General features: G+C 37.4%; 1 protein-coding gene across 4 annotated transcripts; it reads right to left on the bottom strand.

Annotated features, from left to right (window-relative positions):
- Nucleotides 1-384: 384 nt before the first annotated feature.
- On the bottom strand, nt 385-9,165 carry LOC113290025 (exocyst complex component EXO84C-like). Of its 4 annotated transcripts, none has more exons than XM_026539495.1 (8): nt 8,911-9,165; nt 8,044-8,138; nt 7,826-7,897; nt 5,821-6,856; nt 4,240-4,761; nt 2,188-2,376; nt 1,206-1,342; nt 385-1,105 (listed from the first exon to the last, which is right to left on the bottom strand). In XM_026539495.1, exons 1-8 carry the CDS (start codon nt 9,004-9,006, stop codon nt 856-858), a joined length of 2,397 nt encoding a protein of 798 aa, XP_026395280.1. In that variant the 5' UTR covers nt 9,007-9,165; the 3' UTR covers nt 385-855. The 4 variants fall into 4 exon arrangements, with proteins under 4 accessions (XP_026395280.1, XP_026395278.1, XP_026395281.1 ...); XM_026539493.1 differs by having other exon boundaries at nt 385-1,108; nt 8,911-9,164; XM_026539496.1 differs by lacking the exon at nt 7,826-7,897 and having other exon boundaries at nt 385-1,108; nt 8,911-9,163.
- Between the last annotated feature and the right edge of the window lie 260 nt (nt 9,166-9,425).

The raw sequence follows: 9,425 nt of genomic DNA, 5'->3' as shown, positions 1-9,425 counted from the left end.
TGATCCTTCTCTAGAGGTGGGTTTTGGATATTCGGTGGTAATGGTAGTGGTCAGGTTCGGTTCCAGTATGAGTTTGGGATCAACTGCATGGCTGGGTAGAAGAATACCTTCTCTAGATTATCAGCCCTCGCTGTAAGTTTACTTTAAGCGCTGCTACGGTAGTGTAACTTCGGCAGACTGTTGCATGATACCTGCTATCTGTTCTAACAGTTGGTGCTAAAACGGAAGAAATGGAAACAAAGAGAGCCAACAATAAACACATATTTTCAAGCCTTCACAAAATCACCTTGTATACTATGATCACTTGTACTCAACTCAGAAATGTGTATCCCGGTTATGAAATCAAGAAGCTGCACACCAAATGTTAATCAAGACTCGATATAGCTTTTCACGACCAAAATTATATTCCTAGAGAAAGTGAAGGTACACTTAATTCTTCCCAGAGGTATGCTTACAGTGTTCTTTCAGAATGACACAGTTACAACTATAAATCTTAAATAGATGTGTATGACAAGGAGAAGCAACTGTTCAAGGGGAAGGCACAAATTTCCCTGATGGTGAAATAAATGACCCTTTCCTACTTTCTGCAAACAAGTGATAGCAACATACAGCAATACATACTATATTACTACAACGACACTACATTCTAAATATGACGACATACAGCTGTAAGATTAACTGATCAAAGAACATTAGCCACTTTACAAATTAGATTCCTCATGATGAACAGACTGTACTAGATCCGAGCATAGATAACAAAATCAGAGTGACATCTTGCTGAGATTGGTCGTCTCCGCAAGAATTCTGTTTCATTGAAGCCTCCTGAACCACGAAAGGGTGAGAAAATCCAAATGTTCAACTCTCAGAATCTGACAAAAACGTCGGACTTTCACTCTCACCCATATTTGCCGAAGCAAATGAATCGGAAGAGGATGCTATGGATGAGGGGCAAGAAGCAGTGTCATCGGAATCAGAAAGAATCTCATCGTGTATAATGATGTGTTCATCTATATCAGATACCTCAGATGCGGATGATGTTCCCAAGATAAGCTTGTTCAGCGCTGTTTTCGCGGTATTAACAAACCATTCATCCGGAGGAAGCTCACTGCTAAAATAAGATACAGACAAACAGGAAACACATTTAAGCTGGGAAATGGAGGGAGGAAAAACGAAGAGAACTGATATATGCAGAGATGGAAATACACCTTTGTGGGTCAATCCCTCTGTCTGAGAAGGCTTTGATTGCTCTAGCAATTATGGCCGATGCGATCTGATGCACGTGTCGAGATGGGTAGCCCCCGAATACAGCAATTTCAACGATGAAGTGCATATCAAGAATTAACTGATAAATGGAAGTTGTTTTAGAATTCAAGGTAAATATAGGACAAATACCTTATTAGCACTAATTCATGATTATGAGGTATTACAACCACTACTAACACCAGGATTCTGTGATGCACCTTTTGAGGCAACAGCAGTCATAAAAGTTTGAGTTCTACAAACAAGGATAAGGGAAAAAAAACAACAACAGCTAGCCAGTTTGTTTCTCTTACATGTTTCTGGATTCACAACAATTTGTAACTAAAACTGTATAACAAATAGTACTAAATGAAAGATATGTAGTCCATGCTGCGAGCACAAGCATATCGGTATCTGCAATTTCCCATTCACACAGTTTAAGCAAATCCCCTGCACTGCATTTGCATATCCTGATTATTACTAAAGATTCTTAGTAAACCAATCACGGATTAACTTAATCTGATTGTGATTTACTGCTAAACCTTAAAAAACCCTACATACTTTACTTCAGAAAGTCTGTGGCAACGTTGAACAAGCTCATTAAGGCACAGTCCAATCAACTTTTCAACAGCATTTCAGTCACAAATTGGTCCCAGCCTTCTAGGCAGCTGTTACACTGCAGATATATTTTGTATAATGATAGGATAACTCACTGAAGGCAGTATGACAAGAGAACAACTATACTAAGTATATTTTTTCAAGTCTAATTCAGCGTAAAGGTAAATCGAAACTACTACCCATCTTCTATATAACTAAGTATAAAGGAGTGGACCACATACAGCAGAGACAGCATAGCAGTATCAGTCTGATCAACATTAGTGATCAAGTTTCATCCAAACCTAGACTGCCAAATATGAAAAGTGAATATTGTTATGAAGAAAAACATACCTGCTGCAATCCTAGTGGCTGAAGAGGGTGGGTTTCATCCTTGAAGACATCCCAGAACTCTTGTTCATCAGATAACCACATTACAACTGTTTCTGTCAGCCTAGAAAGCAAAATCTTTTGTATTTTCTCTTTTCCGAGTAGCACATCACCAGCAACAGTTGCCAATTGCTGAAACTTCGAAAATAACGACTGCATTGACGACAAAATATGATTATTTAAACCTGTTTGACTCTCTCCATAACCACTTGTAACAATGACTGGAATAAGTGTACATTTGAATTGAGTTTGTAGAGAAAAACCATAAACACGAGCTATGAGAAAACATAGAAGAACGTTATCAAGAATCATCCAATCACATTTAGGAAGAGGATAACTTCGGAGCTTAAGCAATATAATTAGTATTGAATCTTCACTTTAAAACTTTGGAAAGAGATTAACTATAAGCCAAATGCTTTTTTTTTTTTACATAGAATAAACAGCACACAGACGAAACAGACAGAAGGATTTGCCAAATGCAAATATCTGATTCCTTAAAAAGTTGATATACTTTTTGAGGGGACTCTCTTGGTATCTGATTTTATAACAGCTTTTGCGCTGCATAGTTATGGTATGTCAGGGATAGCTAAGGCTTGCTACATCAACTAAAAGGGAATGGATAATGCACAGGAAAAAGAAAATAGGAGAACTATTTCGAGGTTACTCAAGTTCAAACCATCCAAAGAGTATAGCTGCCACAAATAACTCCTTCAACTGATGGTGAATAACATTGAGCACAAAACATGCACGCATATATACAAACAGATAACGTCGCACTTTTTTAGGGCCTCTGATGCAAGTGTATTGTTGCATCTCATGAAGCTCTATTACTGTAGCAGTGGCATTACTAAATGGATATTCCAACAGATACATTACTAGACATCCGACACATCATCCAAGAGAAAATTCTTATGAGGTAAGATGCAATCTCAGAATTATCATGATCATAAAACAAAAGGGACAGAGATCAGTGAACATCTTTAAAGAGATCAGAGCCTCAAAAGTATAATAATTAACCAAAAACACTGCACATGTACACTCATACACATTAAATTCCAACGGCACCCAGGGACCATAAAAATGTATTAACTGTTAAGCGTAAGGTTTATACAAGGATAGTAGGATCATGACTTTATCTTGCAGAAGACTGTATATGCTTTGGGATTTGTGGTAAAGATCAGTTAGTCCAATTACATATATTCTAAAAAGTAATGATCGCTTGTTTCACCTTGAAGGGTTAATGTACTGGTGCTCAGAAATGGTTTTTCACATTAGAAGACAGAAGAATAAAAGAAAGGAAACACGTCGTGGTAACAGAATTGCGTGATATATTGTGGAGACAATCGGCACCATGAAAACCACATAAAGTACCGACTAAATGGCATCTGCATGTGTGTCCAGCAGCCCTTTCAAGATACTAGATGCTAACTTGTATGCATCAGTCTATTCACATCTCTGTGTTTGTGCACAAAGTTAAACTCCTATAATATGCTGGCCAGAGGGATTTTCATAATGTACCAAGGGAACAAGGCAATATTCTCTCTAAGGAGAGATTGGCCCTGAAGGCTATTGATTTGGGGGTTAGGTCGGATGCAGAGTCCTTAGACACCAAGACAGGGTGGACGCACTGATTAATTATGTGGAAAAACTGTGTAAACAAAAGAAGTAAATAATCCATCTTTAATGATTATAGTAACTTCTAATGTTAAGAGTAACAGCACCGACTCATGTGCATTCATTTTTGTCGCTGTTTATACTTAATACTAAGTCCTTAATTAGCTCCATTCAAAGGTTTTCGATGTGTAGATGCTCAAAAACTTATATCAAAAGTGTGGTAGGCAGTTTATAGTAAAACATTCACCTGTAGCTGATATATTATTCAAGAATAAGAAGACCAATTAATTGAAGACTCCTAATCCTATATTAAAAGATTCATAATCCTATATTAGAAGATTCCTTAAGCAGACAGCATGCAAACAAGAGAAACAGATAAGTTAATTAAGAAGAGAATCTGACCTGAAATGGCAGAGATGGCAGTGGGTAGGTCTCCCAAAGATCTTCTCCTTGCATCTTTACATAAATTCGAGCATCTAACCGGATTCTGTCTTCCCTAGCATAAATGAAATTCAAAACATATTGCAGACAAAAATGATCTCTGAGCTTATCTAGTGAGTGTTGAAGATGGCGCCTCCACTCCTTAAAGTCTATGGAACTACTCGAGGTAGACACGATGTTTTCACTCGAACCACTTCCTGGATCCTTCCCCTCACTCTTCCCAGTCCAAATCTTCGAAACAGCCATTGGTAATAATTCATCAGCTACAGTAAACGCAGTTCCCAGAAGTGCAAGCTGTTGGGCATCAGTTTCAGCCCTGAAGGTTAATACTTCTTTATGCTCAATGAGATTATCATCTTCAGACGGACTAGGTAAGGATTTCATCAAAGCATCAACATATTTATCAAAGAGCTGAGATATTCTGTTTAAAATGTTTCCACCATACTGATCAATGGCCGCCGGTGTTAGCTGTTCCACAATATCCTGCAAGAGAAATGTTCAAACTCACTTTAAATAGCTACACATTTATCAGACTACTGCTATGTAATTTACAATCTAACTGCAAGCTACACTTCAGTTATGCTTTAGACCTGGAACATAACCGAAGCATGTAAGCTGCGGTTGACATGACAGAGCTACTTGCAAATATTCACAGCGAAAATTTCACTTGTATGCTGTAGATGTTTATCACTATCTAAGTTGCAATAGGATCCACATGAATTTAGTGGACGTCAGTATCAGTACTGCAGTTTTATACTATCACAAATATCCAAATCTTCCTTTAATCGATTTACCAAGTGTCCATTAGCCATTACAGACCATATTTACTGATCACACTTAGAAATCCAAACCAAATATATAACCCTTCATGTCTTATCTTTGCTGGTAGCAACAAGATCAGGCTGGTAAAGATCAAAATATTCCATAACCTCTCAATGGATTTCTTTACTATCATTCATAAAGGCCCCTACACCGTTCTGTATAAATGAACTCTTCTATGGCAGTACTTGCACCACTACATCCAACCACAACCAGTGTTATTTAATAAATGATGTATGTTAACATGTTTTCAAAGTTTCCAAGAATGCAACTCTTTCTTGGACATTACAATATCCTCTTTAGAAGGAACTCAAAAACTTTATTAATTCACAGCTTTAGGCACTGTCTCAATAAATTAAAATGGGGAACCACCTGATATTTTCTACTTATGCAAGTCAAAACAAGTTATCGAGCAGTTTCAACGCACTTTAGTGCAAGAAAGTCTTAGTGGACAACATTGTAATCTGGTGGACTTCTAAAATTTTCCTATCATATCACAAATATGGTTTAATGCAAAGGAACTGTGGCAAAATGTATGAAAGAGCTCTATAACTTTCATATGAGAATTATTTGTTACAGATTGGTGTTGATGTTTAAACATTGCAGGAAAGATGTGTAGATGACTAAACTTTCAGAGAGTGAAAACTGATAGAAGCATGATGTGTATGGAAAATTAGTGCAGACCTCTGAAAGAATAAACCAAAGCATAGGGTATCAACTTACATTGACAATGTACATGAATTTCATTCCACTATCAAGAAGCTCAGAGTCTGATGAGGATACTGCAACAGAAGATAGGGGAGACACAAATCGAGGTGATAAAGAAAATGTCTTATCATTTTCCGTGATATCAAGAACCATTCTTCTTGCTCTACGGAAATTCAATTCAAGGACTTCTTCGACGTATGGATGTAAAAGCACCATCAGCAACTTAGAAAGCTTAAGGTCTTTAGATTCCAATAAAGAGCAGTGACTAAGACTAGCCTGAACACAAATGCTCACAGCCCGTAAAGCAGAAACCATCTCGGATGGGGGTGAGTGCTCCTTCACTAGTTTAACGAAAGATTCAAGTTCGCATTCTGCCCACCGCACAATCTTGTTGGTATACACAGGATTGTCACCAAAAAGCAAACCAGATTCCTTTGCAGTCAGTAAGATTGTAGAAAAAACGAGTTTGGAGAGAGTAACTGAGAATGTTTCAGGATAAATTGAACATGAAGGAAGAAACCCCTCAACGCTCTTGTTGAGGCGGGACCCATATGCTTTTAGAAGCAACTGATGTGCCGAAGATCCTTTTCCAAGTTTCAGTAAACCACACAAAGCTGACTTAAGTTCTTTGACGCCCAAAGATGGCTGTTCTGCAATCTCAATAAGCTGATCCTCAAGCATCACCTTTCTCTTGATGAATGCAGACTTATAAGTGGAAGAAGCATCTCCTGAGCCATTCAGCTCAGGGGAGTTTCTTTCTTCTGCCTCCAAAGCATCTAAAGCTTCATCCACTCTATGCTCAGCCAAGAGGACATCGACATTCTCCAAAAATGTCATCTTATGATAATCCACTTCATTGACCAAGAGATCCTGGTGCTCATTGCCCTGCGAATCTTCCTCAGCTTGAAGGCTCTCGCTGTTATCCTGGTTCCATTCTTCTAATTCACGACAAACACCGGTCATCAAATCCTGCACAAGAATCCCTTGCGCAGATACATGCTTTTGCAGCTCAATCAATTCATGCTCCATTTCACCAACCTCTTCTGATATCCTATAAAACAATTTGCATATTAGTGGATTATCACTACACTGTAAGTACTTTGATGATTTAAGTCAATTAAGAAGTAACAGAAACAAAAGATCTGCATTCTTAACTGAAAAGGTAAGAACTTAACTTTGCCAGCAGGAATAAAATTAGACAGAGAGTTACTTAACCCAGGTTTGTGCAACTAATCTTCAGAACACACAACATAACTTTGTCAACAGGAGGCACAATGTCAATGCTATGTGGCTGAAGGTCGGCGCACAGGCCCGATTTGTTGGAAACTAGGCGCTGGATGGCATATGGTTGTCTGGAATTTTTAGGCGTAAACACCTAATGGGCTGGACCACCCTTTGGTTAGTGTGAGTTCTCTGCTGGGGAGTCCCACTCCTTACATTCGATTAAAAGATACCGCTAGTCTAGTACAATCAAGTATGCATGGCACAAAATATAACATTCAGTTTGACGTCTAACAGTCACCTCTGGACTTAGGAGGAATGCAAGTTTCTAACAGCGATCGAGTAAAAAAAGTCGTCGACTGCACATGTGCTCAATCTACCAATGAAATTGACCACTTAATAAAGCTGAAAGGTCTCTGGCAAGGTGATTCTAAATCTGACAACCATCGAAAAGGTGTAAACCTGTCCCGCAAATAGTTGTAGACTTTAACCAGAAGTTGACATAGAATAGATAGGAAAACAGCGTGAAATAACAAGGCCCAATGGATTCAATCGTGATTCCAACTATCAAAGGTGCCTTTGTAACCTACAAATTAGAAGTAACTACTTTGTTTTTTAAGTCAACAATAATCATGTTAGATATTACCCTTTTATTGCTTTTTAGCAATTCATACATACTTTTAGGTAGACATAGTGTATGGGGAGAAACAGCGACCTTAATACTGGTCGTCCATCGATTTTCAATATGAAATGTAATATAAACAAAAGATACCTAGCAAGATATTGATAACAGTATTACAAAGTTACTTGGTACACATATTCAGTTAAGCTCCGTAGACAGGAAAAATAGCCAGATATGCAAACGGGGAGCCTGGTAAAGTAGCAATATTAGTGAGAACACAAACAGGACTAGTTGCCAATATTAAAAAGAATACTCATTTTGGTTGCACACCAGTCACAGAAACAGCAGTTTCTATTTGAAAATGCAATTTGTTTTCAAATAAAACATCTTGTTACCTGAGGAAGGCCTGATACTTGGTGTGCATATTTCCACATAAGTTCTCAACTGCATCCTTCAGGTCCAAAAGCTCACAACATAGTTTCCTAATTCCCTGAACACAAGAAGAAAATAAGGGATTATACTAAATATTTTGAAGGAAGAATTCTTTTACATTCCACCCATCTAAATGCTGACCTACTTATATCTGTGGAGAATAAGTATCGAAGTTCCAAAACCTATAAATGCCATTTCTTCAAGCTTTGTCTAAAGAAAAATACACTTTTATAAGAAGTTTACGAAGTGCATTTCATTGCCGTGCTCTTTACAATTAGTTAGATCCTACTTCCTTGGATAAGGAGTTGCACTATCAGTTGTATGACAAACGAGGATACCGCTAATATGGTTCTGAACCAATCTCAGTATCCCAAATTGAAAAGTGCAAAGACCAAATTGAAAAGACTCCTTAGTGTAAAGGATTATTACTGAATGAAGAAAATTACATTAACATCTCTAAAACCAGAAGAAGAATCAGAATAAAATTTACCCAAAATAACAAGAAACCCTTGCTTCAGTTTGTTAATTTTTTGACATTATATTATGGGTCTATGTAAAAACCTTGTTCCAGTTTGTTAATTCTTTGACACTGTATAATGGGTCTTTCTATGTGAAATCCTTGTTTGATCTGAACCTTTTACGAATAAATAAACCCATGAATTTTAGTGGTTTGAGAGACATTAACTGATACTAACAATGTATACGAGGAAGAGAAACTAAAGGAAGATCTGTGATGAGTATAAAATGAAATGAATGATGTTTTCAGGTTTAAGTAAAAACCCTAAAAACATTAGGAAAAATTCAAATAAAAGAAAGAAAAGCGAAAAGACCTTTTCAGCATTGGATTGATAAATGGAGTTAATCTTGGACTGTGGAGTGATCCATTCGTGTGTTGGGAAATCATCTTCTTCTTCGCTGCTCTCCATCTTCCTCTCTCACTTTCTCAGTCGCTACCAGTGGAGTACCCCCTCAGTAAAGCAGCAGCAGTAGTAGTAAATTAGTACGAGGTGAGTGAATGAACCAGTAGATTCAGTGGATGATGGTATGGGAAAAACCGACGACTGAAATAGTTGACGTAGAGCAGTTCCTATGTTAATGTTTAAACACAAGATTTTGTTCAGCCACGTGGATTCTCAAACGGGTTTCTCCACCATGGTAAAGCAGGGCAAAATCAGCAAGGCAAAATCAACAGAGTTGGTTTTCTAGGACCCACTATTATATTTTTTTTATTATAAAATGTTTTGTACCATAAAGATGAAAAATAAAATTTAATATTTAATTGAGATAAAATATGGTGAAGTGAGATAAAATAGGATGAAGTGAGATAAAATAGGATTAAAAAGTA

This window comes from Papaver somniferum, chromosome 6 (assembly GCF_003573695.1).
Source record: "Papaver somniferum cultivar HN1 chromosome 6, ASM357369v1, whole genome shotgun sequence".
In the NCBI taxonomy this organism is placed as follows: domain Eukaryota; kingdom Viridiplantae; phylum Streptophyta; class Magnoliopsida; order Ranunculales; family Papaveraceae; genus Papaver; species Papaver somniferum.
This window is presented reverse-complemented; position numbering and strand designations above follow the sequence as displayed.